The sequence below is a fragment of the Phocoena sinus genome, chromosome 1, assembly GCF_008692025.1.
Source record: "Phocoena sinus isolate mPhoSin1 chromosome 1, mPhoSin1.pri, whole genome shotgun sequence".
In the NCBI taxonomy this organism is placed as follows: Eukaryota; Metazoa; Chordata; class Mammalia; order Artiodactyla; family Phocoenidae; genus Phocoena; species Phocoena sinus.
The window spans coordinates 171,223,173-171,238,789 of NC_045763.1; the positions used below are offsets into that span (position 1 = coordinate 171,223,173).

General features: G+C 37.2%; 1 protein-coding gene across 1 annotated transcript in view; it reads left to right on the forward strand.

Annotated features, from left to right (window-relative positions):
- USH2A (usherin) overlaps positions 1 to 15,617 on the forward strand; it is an 815,986-nt gene that overhangs the window by 204,420 nt on the left and 595,949 nt on the right. The window contains 2 exon segments of the mRNA XM_032639255.1: positions 1,000 to 1,169; positions 5,845 to 5,989. Of these exon segments, the coding sequence (XP_032495146.1) occupies positions 1,000 to 1,169; positions 5,845 to 5,989 (315 nt within the window).

Sequence of the window (15,617 nt, forward strand, 5' to 3'; positions counted from 1 at the left end):
CTCATTCTTTATATTATAAACACTTCAAATTTCATGAGCCCTTGACAAGAAAACTACACTTTTGTTATGCTTTGAATCTATAGATATACAAAGAAACCCACATCCCGCTTTAAATTGGATCTGTTCGGACTGTGGAGGGTGAGTGTAGCTTCAAGTTTGATGTCCAAGGGAATCACTTCATGAATAAAATGTGCATTGTGCTTGAGCATCTCTTAATGACTCCCAGCCATCTTGTCCAAATAATAGGGCCATGATAGCACAAGTGATGAGCCATGGCATTCCGGAAGGGGAAAGTCAAGGTCAGAAATGAAAGGTAATGGATGAAACAGCAATACTGGACCCTCATAATCGTATGGGTCACTGGCTAATGAAAGTGCAATGAGGTCCTTTGATAATACACCTTTGGTTAGCACATTTAAAATCCATATTAAGATCTCAAGGATGGCAGGGGGAGAATGTATGTGTGTATGTCCCTGAACATTTCAATCGAGATTTACTGAAAACTTTTCGAATTTCTTCGGGGTTATTTAGAACATTTTCGATTTCCCTCTCTCTAAAGAGTAATATTCTCCCAGGAGCTCAGTGAATTACTTCTCTACATAAGAAGTCCAGTATGTCACTATGCATTGTTCTAAACTTTGTGGACTGAGACATATTGTTTTTGTGGCTTCTCCTTTCAAAGACGTCATGAGACCTATGGTTTCCTCTCCAGCTATCTACTAGTTACCTTTATGAACACAAGCAAATTCCTATTTTTTAATTTTGTAACTGGAAAATATCTTTGTTAGTAATGTGAAGGTGGAGAACATCCTTGCAGATATAAAAATAAGTGAGTGAGTAGCTTTTATACACACCAGCATCTTCTTTGATTTTTAAAAATTAGAATATTACGTAAGGAGTGAGGTGTTTCAGAAACTAGGATAAATGTGTGAATTCAGGTTGAAAACCTGTGAATACAGCATTCATTGTCTTGGCTGTTGTTATTGTCGTTGTTAACAGCGCCCATATTCATGACCCCTCCTTCAGTCTCCGCCCTCTCACCATACTCGCTCAATGTGTCCTGGGAGATGCCAGCAGATAATGTGACAAGAGGAAAAGTTGTGGGGTATAACGTCAGTATGGTTTCTGAACAATCACCTCAACAATCTAGTCCGGTGGTGTTTTCACAGGTATTGTTATTTTCAACTAACGACCTTTCAGAATTGAATTATGTCTTCATATTGACGTTTTCTGTATTTGCAGAATTCTGACAGAATTTTCATTTATATTGGGTTGGCCAAAATGTTTGCTCAGTTAATGAATACATTCAATAAATTTCTTGGTGAAAATGAAAAATATGTCTTATTTTTACTTAAAACCGAATGAAGTTTCTGGCCAACCCAATACAATCCTTAAAGGGGGCAATTCGTTTCTTAATATAATATTTATATATACAAGCCTCTAAATACTTACATCACTCATTTTTCCTAATATAATGGTATATGGAAATAAAGTTGGCATAACTTTGTTTCATGAAATCTGCTTTTTCCACTTAGCATATATCCTTAAATATCTTGCAGGAAGCTGACATTCAGTAGCTGTGTACTATCATATGGGTACACAATAATGATTCAGCCAATCCACAATCAATTGAAATGTCTATTGTATTAATACTCTTGGAAATCTAAATGACATTGATAAGAACATCTTATATGCACGTTTTGCATATTTCTGTTTCCTAAGAATAAATTCTGAGGGATGCAGTTTATCACAGCTTATAGCAAAGGCTGTGAACATGTTCAAGGTTTGGGATATGTAGTGACATATTTCCTTCTAGTGAGTTATATCCAGCCAGCAGTAATGAGAATAATGATCATAGGTAAAGATTACTGAGGCTTTACTGTGTACATAGACTAATTCATTTGATATGTATAATAATCCTGGAGGATGGGAGGCTCTTGTTACCCTCCAGTTTATGGTGTGACCAGTGTCCTTTCTATCAGCATAAGAGTGACCAATGACAAAGACCGGCTGATGTCAACTGGACAAGTCATTCTGCATACTTGGCTGTTTAGCATCTCTTCTGAGGAAGATGCTCTTTGGAAGACATTAACAGGACATGGAAAGATCTTCGCACTTACTTGATGCCCTGTCCCGTGGGCCTATCCACATTCTTCTTCCCTAGACATCCTAGTTCCTGATTTTCTAGTCTTTTTTTCTTTTATGGCCATGTTCAATACAACCAAACCACAGCCATATAATTCAGGGACCCTTCCCTTTCCACACAGAATAAATCACCAGGTGCACTACCTAAAGTTTTGCCCATTGAAAGGATTTCTTTTTATTGCTGGGTTTTAGGACCATCCCTGAATGGAGCTATAGAGCAGCCAGCACCCATTTTTGACTTCATTAACCACATACTAAGACAACCCAACTGCAAACCAAACCACCTTTTTCTACTCTCACAAGTCTTAAGGTTCCTCCGAGGAGTCATAGGTAGGAGTTGAGATTGAGCCAGCAGTGTCAGAATGGTGGATGACATGTGGGTTTGGATTACCAGCTAGCACAGCATATTATGCGTTCTGGCTGTTACTTGTATTATAATGTTCTATTCCAAGGAACTAAGGTAAGGAAAAAAAAAACAAAACATAGTTTATACAACACATCCCAGAAATCAACTTGTTTTTATCCCGCTTTTACCAATTACTTGCCGTATCACACATCTCTGTGCTTCAGGTTTTATTCATGTGTAAAATGGGAAAACGGTTTCTGCTTATCTATACAGTTTTTGTAGAGCTTGACAAATATTAGATATTGTTATTATTAGTGATTATTAACGGGATATGGCTACATTACATTTTATAAAATATTACTCAATGGGACAGGAAAATTTTTATATTGACAAAATTTATGTATATAAATCTTTTGTTTGTTTAAAAGTCTTTTCTTTGTGTCTGAATTAAAATAAGAATATAGATATGTCATTTTATTCTCTCTCTTATACCCTCTCCTGCAAATATTCATCTACCTAACCATATATTCAAGAAAGTGAAATCACAAGTGGCAAAGTCAAATTTTTTATGTTCTCAACAATTAAATTTGTATCCACACTGACCTGAGCATGTCTTGTTATAATCTTGGTAAATAAATAGCCAAAATTTCTGGGGAAAGCCTACTGTAAAAATAACTGTTAAAGGATCTTTACCTAAGAATGTGGTAGAAGACATATATAGAAGTGATGCTATTATCATTGTAGTATTTTAAACTCCTACAAAGTTCTTCTCACCTCTTTAAAGATTAATCCCACAAAAAACTCTCAATTAGGTACATCCTTTAAGACTTGTTAAGATGAGTCTATGTACACGATAAAGACACAGTTTATCTGAGTGATGATTTTACATGCCCCAAGCTCTAGGATAAGTGTCTCTTAAAAATCATGTACTTTATAACAACTATATGTAGAGAAGAAGTAAAATTTCATCAAAATTAGTATTAGTCTACATTTTATCTTTATTACGTTTCATTTTGTGTTCTTTAAAAAATTTTTTTAAATAGATCTTTATTGGAGTATAATTGCTTCACAATACTGTGTTTCTGTTGCACAACAAAGTGAATCAGCCCTGTGCGTACACGTCCCCATAGCCCCTCCCTCTTTTTTTTTAACCTTTTTATTGGAGTATAATTGCTTTACAATGGTGTGTCAGTTTCTGCTTTATAACGAAGTGAATCAGTTATACATATACATATATCCCCATATCTCCTCCCTCTTACCTCTCCCTCCCACCCTCCCTCTCCCACCCCTTTAGGTGGTCACAAAGCACCGAGCTGATCTCCCTGTGCTATGCGGCTGCTTCCCACTAGCTATCTATTTTATAGTTGGTAGTGTATATATGTCCATGCCACTCTCTCACTTTGTCCCAACTTACCCTTCCCCCTCCCCGTGTCCTCAAGTCCATTCTCTAGTAGGTCTGTGTGTTTATTCCCATCTTGCCCCTAGGTTCTTCATGACCATTTTTTTTTTGCTTTTTTAGATTCCATATATGTGTGTTAGCATACGGTATTTGTTTTTCTCTTTCTGACTTCACTCTGTATGACAGACTCTAGGTTCATCCACCTCACTACAAATAACTCAATTTTGTTTCTTTTTATGGCTGAGTAATATTCCATTGTATATATGTGCCACATCTTCTTTATCCATTCATCTGTTGATGGACACTTAGGTTGCTTCCATGTCCTGGCTATTGTAAATAGAGCTGCAGTGAACATTGTGCTACATGACTCTTTTTGAATTATGGTTTTCTCGGGGTATATGCCCAGTAGTGGGATTGCTGGGTGGTATGGTAGTTCTATTTTTAGTTTTTTAAGGAACCTCCATATTGTTCATCCCCTCCCTCATGATGTGTTCTTGAGACAAAGAGTAACTTGTTTAAAAATGATTCAAGTTTTTAAATTAAATAAGAAATACCTTAATGTATTTTATCTTAAAAACAATTTCATTTTCTAAAAATCTACATTAAATCCCATGAAGACTGTGCTAAATGAGATAAATCTTATAGCAATATTAAGTAAGATTTACTCATTTCAAAGTTTTATTTTTCTTAGAAAATTTTAAATCACATTGCACAAAAGAAAAAAGTTTATATCTTCAAAACCTAAGTAGCCATTTTAAAATTGGAAAAAAGATTAATAATTCAGTGTTTGACGCTTTTCTGATTTCTAAATGTAATTGCAAGAAAATGGTGCCAGTGTTTGAAATTATTCCTAGATATTTTGAATCTCCAAAGTCACCTTTATTTCTGAAAAATGTTATGTAAGCAATATAATTTATATTCCAAACACACTGCTTTCTAGAACTACTCAGTTTATGAAATTTTAAAGTCAGTACCCAGGCACATATTCCAAATGAATTTTATTGTACTCCTAAAGGGAAAACAAAAATCTAGAAATTGACTCCAAATGTTATTAATCTTTACAGTTAGCCGTAGTATTTATATTTATGGAAGATTATTTCATATGAATGTATATCAGTATCCCTTAGAAAAATAGCTTCGTACTCGTGCTTGCTGTCAGACTATCCATTTTAATGACTTTTTTTTTTCCTGAATATAATCACCAGTGGTCTTTGTATCTACAGACTAAGCAAATTTACATGGTTGCTTTTGATCAATTCTAGTTATAATGACAGGACAAGCTCTCAGTGCTTATTGTTTAATTACTTGTTTATGGACCATAGAGTCTCCTTTGCTCAAATCTGCTATTTTCATTTGAAAATGTGTGATAAAGACAGTATTTCAAAAAAAAATGTAGCTGATCAATCGGCTTATGCTCAGTTGTACAAGAAAGATAATTGAGAATTGACTTCATGTGGGTGCTCAGTAATCTTTCCTTTTTTCCCCTTTTCCTTCCTGTGGCTTTTTTTTAAAAAAAACAAATGATGGGATTGATTGAACATAGTGACATCTTTCTGTACCAGCTCCATCACCTAGCGTGTGGGCATTACTGCACTGGGTTCGTTTTGGCCAAGCCCCGTGGTTTTATTTGGACTTTTTCATGATAACAATGACAGTGTCACCATTCTTTATCTGTACCATCAGTGACACGAACTGCACCACCATGCTGCTTTATGAGGCAATAACTCGGTTTCCTCATTTATCCACTCAGGAACTGGATTATTACCTCATAAAGCAGTGTGATTGTACAATTATCAATTAAATCCTAGCTTGGTGAGGCCCTTCAAAAATAATTCCTTTTCCTAATCATGGTTGGCAATAATTCCCCCTGTCAGAACTCCTGGAACTTTGCTTGTCAAGCTAATATTTCACACGGATTATCTATTATCTGACTTCTATTTTTTTTGCTTCACAGGTGTTGTACACTGCTAAATCCCAAGAACTGTCTTACATTGTAAAAGGACTACAACCTTATAGGATATACAACTTTACCATTTCTCTGTGCAATTCAATTGGTTGTATAACCAGTGCTTCGGGAGGAGGACGGACTTTAGCAGCAGGTAAGCAAGTTCTAAAGGACATGAAAAATACATTGTGTATTTATAAACAAAACACCTACAGAGCTCAATACCTTCTTTAGTTTGGACTTAATATTTGTCTTTTCTGCTTTCTCCTTCTCCCTCACTAGCCCTTATTGCTACTGACCTTGACATAGAAAAAGATGACACAGAAAAAGAAACTTAAGAGCCCTGAACATTCCTGAGTTGCAACTGTGTCACCATAAGAAACATAATTAGATGCAGAGTGACTACAGGGCTCCCACCACCCTAAGTCCTAAAGGTGTCCCAACAGTTGTTTGAAGTGTTTGGCAGGCTTCTTCTGAGGACTCACAATACTCCTCCTCTCAATCCTAACTTTTTTTGTGTGGGATTTGGTCTATCCCCTCCTGCCCCATGGAGCTAACAGCAGACATCCAGAAATTACTGGGTTGCCCTGGTGTCATATTTTGCCTTTATTGGATAGGCAGTAGTGTGCTTATTAATCTGTTTATTATGAATATGAAGCTCCTAAGTACATAAAATTAAAATAACGACTTGTTATGAAGTATAATCTTACCAGGAAATAGTTTGTATAATTTTTTGCTTCCTTCACTTACGACAAATGAGGTTCACACAAACTTGATTACAGGTATTATTAACACCTATATAACCCAATGACTTACCATTTAGGATATTTTCAAATCAGTTTTTCTGTCAGCATCCAACAAGGCTTAGATTCCTGGTGCTCTTTAAGGAAATGTCCAGATGTGAGGAGGTTAAGAGACTTCTAGGCGAATGACAGATAGCATGCAAACATGTTTAGCTATGAAAATACTCCTTAGACTTTCTTCCTTACTGTCTTCATATACAATTCCATAGTTTTTGTCTTGTTTTATTTTGTTTTCGTTCTGGAAAAACTTGTTTGGTTCAAATTATCTTGTATCAATATACAACAAACTTCAAATATAACAAGTAATTTTGTTTCTTCAAATTGTCCACCGATGATGGGGACTTCTCTGGCAGTCCAGTGGTTAAGACTCCGTGCTCCCAGTGCAAGGGGCACGGGTTCAATCCCTGGTTGCGGAACTAAGATCCCCACGTGCTATGTGGCACGGCCAAAAAAAAAAAAAATTTTTTTTTTCAATAATGAGAATGACTCCAAAGTTCCAAGTAATTATGTTTTATTATCTCTGACTGAACTCTTTGCGTTTTTACATATTTAACCTATATGTACAAGTATTTATAGAGTACCTAGCTTGAACAAAAAACGCCATGCTCCTAAAAGAATATTTATTTATTTTTATATACTATGTTATTAGAGAGTTACAGAGTGTGGATAACAGGGGAAGACTCCCTGTCTCTTTTAGAAAAAATGACATAATTTGGGACTAGAGGATAAAAATTAAAAGAGGAATCTGTCCTGGGGGCTGGAGAAATTGAAAACAGAAACCACAGAAACCAAAGGTTGGCCTGAGATCTAGGGGAGGATAAAGGGACTCCGATGATGTGACCAAGCAGAACTGAAATCACAGCTTCTTAGGGTTGTAAAACATTTCAGTGTCACCTAGGGTGACTGTCTAGCCAATATTAATGTATCCTATGCAACATTCCTTCCAAGTGTTTGTCCGACCTGTGTTTGATCCTTTAGTGTTGAGGGAACTACACCTCTCTGGCAAATCCTACCATGTTCAGAGACCTCTTTGAAACGCAATTTCAAAGGTGATACTAATCCAAGATACCTCCCTCTGGTTCCTACTGAACATTCTCCTTCCACTCCCTTGCAGGCTGTCCTCACTCTAATTCACCTTCCTCATGACATCACTTCCAATAACATCTTCAGTAACAATACCCCCAGCCAAGTCTTCTCTCCTCCCGGCTGTGTACTGAGGGACCTCCCAGCTGCACCTCACATGCCCTAGTTTTCAGCACTGTTAGGACAGTTTCTCTCCTTTAGATAGGATTTACTCTGTTTTTTCATAGACACAAAGTAAAAGAACTGAACGGAGACATGCCGGTCCCCAGAGACTAGACAGACCCTGGACATGGAAAGAGAAAAGCAGGGAAAATGTCTATAGAATGGCATCTTCCCTGCTTAATGGACCAATGATCACGTCTGTGTGAATATCATCCTCATTGGTTGCAGTAAGAGTTACTGTGGCGTGGAACTCACTGCGCCCCAGTGCTATGTGCTCTTCTTCTAGTCACTGGTGAGGAGGCTTAAGTCCACTCCATCCAATGGAAGCTGAGTGGAGCAGAACTCATCTAGGCCCTCTGAGTCCTCTCCCTGCCTCTTTATCCCTGAAAAACAGAACTTGGAAACCTCTCATAGTCTCCGAAAGCCATGAGATGTGCAAGTGAATTGACTTTTTCAAATAAGAGTTTATTTGTGTATTTTAGGGGAAAATGATAAGCCAGAATGCTGCAACTTGAATTTGGGCTCTGCCATCTACTAGCTTTGTGACTTTGAGTAAATTATATGATCTCTGTGCCTTAGTTTTCCAATTTATAAATAAGGATAACCTATTACATGGGGCTCTCCCGAGGAGTAAATACACGTTAAGTATTTAAAGCAGTGCCCAGCACAGAGTAAATCCTCAAAAAAAAAATGGTTATTTTTAATCAAGATTTCTATCATAACTGTTTTGTAATACTTTTCTCAGTCACAATGTAGATGTTATAGAATGTCTAATCGAATGTTATCGAAGTCATGCAATTTATTTTACAACTTTGTTTCCGTAACAGTATTATAACATAAATATAACAATGGAGAGTCCTAAAACTAAGGATTGAATGGCAAAAGTAAACTGTAGGGGGGCTAACATCGAAAAGCATCATTTTTCAGTTCTGTAAGGAGCATGTTATTCAGAATTATGGCATGCATTTCAGGATTTTGATCAAAAACTACACATTTCAAGTTTGTTGTTTGCAATATAGAGTTAATAATGTGTCCTAACCATATTGTTGCTGTGTTTGAGTGCTCGATTCAGTAAGCATCTATTAAGGTTACTATTTAAAGCCCTGGGTGGAGGGGATTCTAGTAGAATCCATTCAAGGATACCTTAATGGTGTCTGCACTAAGGTACTGACAAATAACAGGTAGGGTTAACACCTTGGGGGAAAGGATAAAAGAAAGCTATGGGAACGGAGAATACGGTATAGATAGCTTTGATTTAGGAGACTGGGGAATGAGCTCAGGTTAAATGGCACTTGAAATGGACTATAAAGAATTGGTAAAGATTTTTCCAGCTATTATACCATGTGTCGCTGTTTGAGGGACTGTTCCATCCTGACATGATGAAAGCTGAGGTTTATAAAGATGTCTCTGTCAGTACAGTGTAGAATAGATTAAAGTGTGGAAATAGAGACTGGTAGACATTCCAAGGGGGCCGTGAGAAAGTAAATCAGATAAATAGGAGGAAAGATTTAAAGAAAGGAATAGGGGCTTCCCTGGTGGTGCAGTGGTTGAGGGTCCGCCTGCCGATGCAGGGGACGCGGGTTCGTGCCCCGGTCCGGGAAGATCCCACATGCCGCGGAGTGGCTGGACCCGTGAGCCATGGCCGCTGAGCCTGCACATCCGGAGCCTGTGCTTCGCAACGGGAGAGGCCACAACAGTGAGAGGCCCTCGAAGCGCAAAAAAAAAAAAAAAAAAGAGAGGAATAGAGTAGATCAAGGAAGGGAAATCCACAGGTTAAGAAGAGGGAGAAATTGAAGATGACAGTAAATATCCTAGACAGTGGTGATGCCACTAAATCTAATGCAAAAGACGAAGAAAGAACATATGGGAGAAATAAAACCATGAGTTTCAGTTTGATTATCTGATGGAAACACATCCATGACAATTATAACCAGCCAACAGCAGAAAATGCAAATCTGGAGCTTAAGAAGGATGCGGGTTTTATAGTCACCTGCATGTAGAAGGAGGCGAAACTGTGGATGATAATGTATTAGTGAAGGCAGAGAAAATACAAAATAAAAGTTTACATCGCAGTGAATGCTCACATTTTGGGAGGAAGAGGACAGGAGGAATAAAGGGAACAGAGACGTGGTCAGAGTTAGAAAAAGAACCTAGAAAAAGCAGTATCCAAAACCTCAAGGGGAGAGAGAATTCTGGAAGGAGAATGTTGTCAGTAGGGTCACATGCTGTAGGGAAAGTAGGAAAAATGTAAACTGCAAGGAACGTGGGGTCACTGATGACTCTCTGGGCAGCACTCTGATTAACATGGTTAGAGCAGAAGCTGGAAGGTAAAAAATTAAACAGTTGCAGGAGAAGATGGGATAGTAAATTTTAAAATGTGTAGTTTTTTGTCCTTTGCCAAAATGTTCCTTCTACTCAATTTACATTAAAAAAAGAACATATTAACTTTGTTCACATGTGAAATCCTTTCTTTTCTGAAGGAAAAATTATTTTAGCGTTCTTCTGGGAAATTTTTTATTTCTTTATCCCTTAATTTATTTTGTCAGAACTCTCTGACTCTTCATCTGCCAAGCAGGGAATAAAGTCACTTACATGACAAAAGTATAAAAAAAAAATTTTTGCTTGCCACTGGATTTATTATAAAATATACCGTTTTCAGGGGTGTTTGGATCAGGGAGAATGGACTTGTTTTTATTAGAATACAAAGAAAACCCCAGCAATTACAGATCCAATATCCTTCTTAACTCCTTTGTTTTTAATGGGTGAAAAAGGGTTTTTTTTTCTAAAATTTTCCTAGGATTAAACCTCTGTGTGTAACTGATAGATATTGAGTCATAGAAATAAACAGTGAGAAGGTCAGTTCTTTTGAATGGTCAACAGGTTTGTTGACCATTGTAGGAAAGGAATAAAAGTTAAGTTGCAGCTATGATTCTTCCTGCTCTGTTTCTTCTAGTAATAAAGTTACAATTTGGATTTGTGAGAAATTAAACTCAAGTCTAAATGTAGTTCATGTAAGTGAAGTGTCAGGAATCAGAAGAAGCCAGCGACCATTTAAAAATTTTGAAGAAGGGCACCCAAAATTAAAATTAGTAGTCAGCCTTTTTGAAGCACTGAATCACTTAAACATGTTTTTTTTTCCCTTAAATCTCAGTCACAGAAACCAAAAACATACTTGTAAAGATGTATGTTTCATTGAAAAGCTTGGGAATTATAATTTGCTCTCTTTGAAGTATTTTTTCAATTAGATATTATTAGAATTACACATTTCGTCCAGAATATTTATTGCTTTACACCTTTAGTTTTGGTGCCCATGAAAAAGTCTGAGAGCTGATGTGAGAGAGGTATTCTCCCAGGAGCGGCTGCATCTCCATTGCAAAATCTTCAGGAAACTGTCATGGGTGGCTTTGGAGTTGCTTCTGGGTATATAAGGGTCATAAACTGATGGACTGGGCACCCTTCTTATACTTTTCTTGAAGATTACCCTTTTAATCTAATAACTTTGTACATTTCCGCCCTTTGTGAATTAAGTACAAATTAAACCTTCCTTCAGAGAAATTCCTTTTGGAGATCCATTCCTGGAGGAAAAATGTCCTGTTTCCTTTACCTGTCATAAAATGACCTCTACACTACAAGCTTAGAAGTGCCCATCTCCCATTAAGCAAGTAATTAGTGGTGCATTAAGATTTTGTCTGAATCCGAAGTAGAATGTATGTTTGCGGCTGGGTTGAAAATACACATTGTTTTGTATGCAGGTACATAAGTCTTTTCATTGTGAATAGGACCCAGAGTGATTAAACAAGCACTCTTAATATGTTAATTTATAATTTTAATTACAACAATCTTGTATATATAGTCATTAGTGAATACTAATATAAATATTTTTCTACCTTTTTATTCATAATGCATAAACCAATCATCCAGTTACTTCTCTGAGGTTGCCTGTTTTTGTTTCATAATACAGTCTTTGTTCTTAGTTATGAATGTATTTTGTTCGTTCCTGTCTTGAATAATCCCTCATTAAGCTAGTCACTTTCTGCTCCATGCTAAAAAGGAAAAATTATCATGCAAATGTGGCATGCCATATTAAAAAGCACATTGCCAAACACTTTTGTTGCTGTCCTTCAATTAGTTTCCCTTCTTTGAATTTAATTCCATTTGTTGTTAAACTATCGACTTGATGTATGGACTCATGAATCTCAGGCTGCTGCCAGGAAAGTGGGGAAAAAAAAAAATCAAAGCCTCTTCGAAGAGCTGCAGAGGCGAGCTGAAATGAATTTGCTTCACCTTTGACAGGAGCACTTGAACAGCAGTGAAATCCTCTGCGGATTCAACTTGGCTAATTATCCAATTATTTATTTCAAGAATAAAGGCACTGTTTTACAATTAGAGCAGTGTAAGTCATTCTGAGAAATTTGGTAATGACAGATGACTTAAGTCACTTCTAAGATAAACAGTATCTGTGCACACTTGTCTCACCCAGTCTTTTCAGGCAACGCTCTCACGTCTTAGCATCAGGGAAGTCCTGAGTACGCGGAAGGGTTGGTTTTGTTTGTTTTGCTCTTTTGACAACAGAAATTATTTTGCCCTTCTAACCACCGTGTCAAATTTCCGTGGCTCTCAGGCAATGTTGAAGTTGTATTTCTCTTGATTAAAAGCTTTTGGTTCAAAGCGGTACTTTTTAATTGCCTAATGATATAAGTCAGTTCTTAGGAAAGAACCGCACATTTAGGAGTTCATTTGCAATATAACTGAAAAATTCATTGCATGGCAGTAAAACAATTTACTGTTAATTACAAGGAGAAGAATTTGCTGTAGCATGCTCACAGATTGCCATGAATCATGCAGCACTCCTAGAGATTTATAACAGATGTGTAAGTGGGATGAATTAGCAGGGTTTAATAACAGAGACACAAATCATGCAGACTTCAAGGAGCTTTAATTGATATACTAGAATGTGACGGGCATGAATCACTCAGCCATTCAACAGCACAGTAACATATGGTCAGCTCAATATGCTGCATCTGAGATCGGTTGGTGAGTCGTTGGTTGTCCCATATGGTGGAAGCAATATATTTCTCATGATTCAAAAAAATACATCCTTGTTTTTAAGGAAATATAATGGCAAAGCGTGTTTGTTATTGAACTTGAATGCCAAACTGGGGTTTTTTATAATGATTTTGACATGGCAGCTTCCCCAAATATAGAGCGGCTACTACTTGTAATACCAGATCGTAGGAGACATTATGAGAACCAGATTGGTGCTTGTTGGCAGGCTTGATCCACAGCAAAGTCTACAGAAGAGCTCAGCTGACGAGAGCTGCAATTGTTAGGGAAATCCTTCAGACTCCTGATAAGGCCAACCAAATGAAAAGGATGATGTCAGTTTCATAGACGTTCAGGAATGCCCAGATTTGCAAAGAGAATAGAGTGAACTGAATGAGAGACCCTTACTTAGCAGGGTAGGAAAGTGGCTGTGACAGCACCATGACCCCAATTGTAACAATTGGACACAACATTTTAAAAATCAACCTCTTAATTAAAGGTTCAGTCCTTCAGGAGCATTCTAAAAGAAATCATGGCGGACCAGTGCATCAGTGGTAGCACCAATCCCATGTTATTCCTGAAGGATTATTTCAGTGTAGGAAAACAGGTAATCCTGGTGCAGACCAACAGCTGGTAGCATGCAACATCTTTGTATGGAAACTGGAATCTGGCAGCTTTCGACAAAGCTTCTGTAGCATTAGTAAACCTGACAGACTTGAAAAAGGAATACTGCAGCCTTAGAACTGTGGCTGCCAGAATTTAATGTCAACAATTAAAATTTATTTTGATCCTTACCTACTGTTTATTACTGTTTGTATACACAACAGACCTTACTAATACAGAGATGCACTATTAGATGGAATTACCATCTGTTCAGAGTGAAATGCTGGCATCTGTCTTAGATGCTAAAACTAAAATGATATCATTTCTAACAAAACAAAATTAACTGCTTTTTACTCACCCACTTTAATGTTGAATGTGTGATGCACCCAAGGTAAACCCTTGTTCATACACTGTTGCCAGGTCTGTATTTAGATATGTGACTTTCACGGGGCCTCTGTTCACCTTTTGTCATGGCAGAAATCACACTTTTTAAAGCACCATTTTAGTTTTCCGATGTATTAACTATAGTAAGGCATTAAAACAACACAATTAAAATGTGTAAGAATTGAACTAGAAAGACTATTGTGTGCAAAATATTTTGATAGATGTGCCCTAAATAAATGCAAGGGGAAAAAAATTAAATAGACAAAAATTCATCTGAACAGAGTTGCCATACACCCACAGCTTTGGGAAAAAATAAACTGTTATCTTCTCTGTTGGACTATTTCTAATTTTCTCCTACACTGACATATAGGAAAGATTTATATTCAGCATCCCCTCCTTTATTTTAAGCCTAAGTATCCTATGAAAGCAGATCTCTAACTTGTAGAAGTTAGAGAATTTGGAGTATCAAGGACAATGGTAGTTTCCACACTGATGTTGGATCCATGATGCTACTTTCTGAGAAGCCCGACTTCAGTTCTATATATCACAAAATAATAAATTTTGTCACACCAACGTTTAATGCATGTACATAGTGCATTAACTGTAACTGTAGTACATTTATTTGTGCTAGAGGAGACTTGAAAATGATTAAAAAATCAATACTTTTCTGTCAGAGAAGCAAGTGTTACTATGTATTTAAGTAGTTAATTGTATAAGCCCCATAAAAGCTTCAAGTTTGGGTAGCAAGGATGCCATAATTACAGTCCAAGCAACTACCTTTTATTGACAGGGGACTTTAGGGAACAGTACGTGTTGTCATCGCTGCTGCCATATGTACAGTTCAGAAATCATGGATCCTCACACTGTTTATGTGTTGGACGTGAGGTGCGTGCAAATTATTGATCACCTGTATGACAGCTGGTTAAGGTAGTGTTTATTCCTCAAGGAGGTGATTCCCCTTAAATTCTCTAAAAGCACTGCTTTCTGGCCTTGTTTATATCATAGAACACACAGAAAAATCATAATATGTATCTGCCGTGCTGGGGTAAAGAACAAGATGGCTCAGAGCTGTGGGAGATAAGCTGGCTGGCTTCCTGGAGGGCTGAGGGGATCTATGTATCCAGCATCCCTTCTTGGTTTACTATGGAGAGGAACTGCTTGAAAATGTTCGAGCAGAATTTTGAAAATGGAAGAGACCCTAGGCACAATTGGGTCTGTTGTGCTCTTCAGTAAATGAGGTATTATCCAGCAATTCTACCCCTGAGTTCATATCTGGAAAAAATGAAAACACTAATTTGAAAAGATCCATTCACCCCCACGTTCATAGCATCCTTATTACAGTTGCCAAGATACGGAAGCAACCTAAGTGTCCATCAGCAGATGAATGGGTAAAGAAGACGTGGTGTATATAAATACACAATGGAATATTACTCAGCCATAAAAACGAATGAAATTTGGCCATTTGCAACAACATGGATAGACTTGGAAGGTATTTCCTAAGTGAAATAAGACAGACAGTATGATATCACTTGTATGTGGAATCTAAAAATTGCAACAAACTAGTGAATGTAACAACAACAACAAAAAAGAAGCAGCCTCACAGCTATAGAGAACAAACTAGTGGTTACCAGCGGGGAGAGGGAAGGGGGGAGGGGCAATATAGGGGTAAGGGATTAAGAGGTACAAACTATTATGTATAAAATA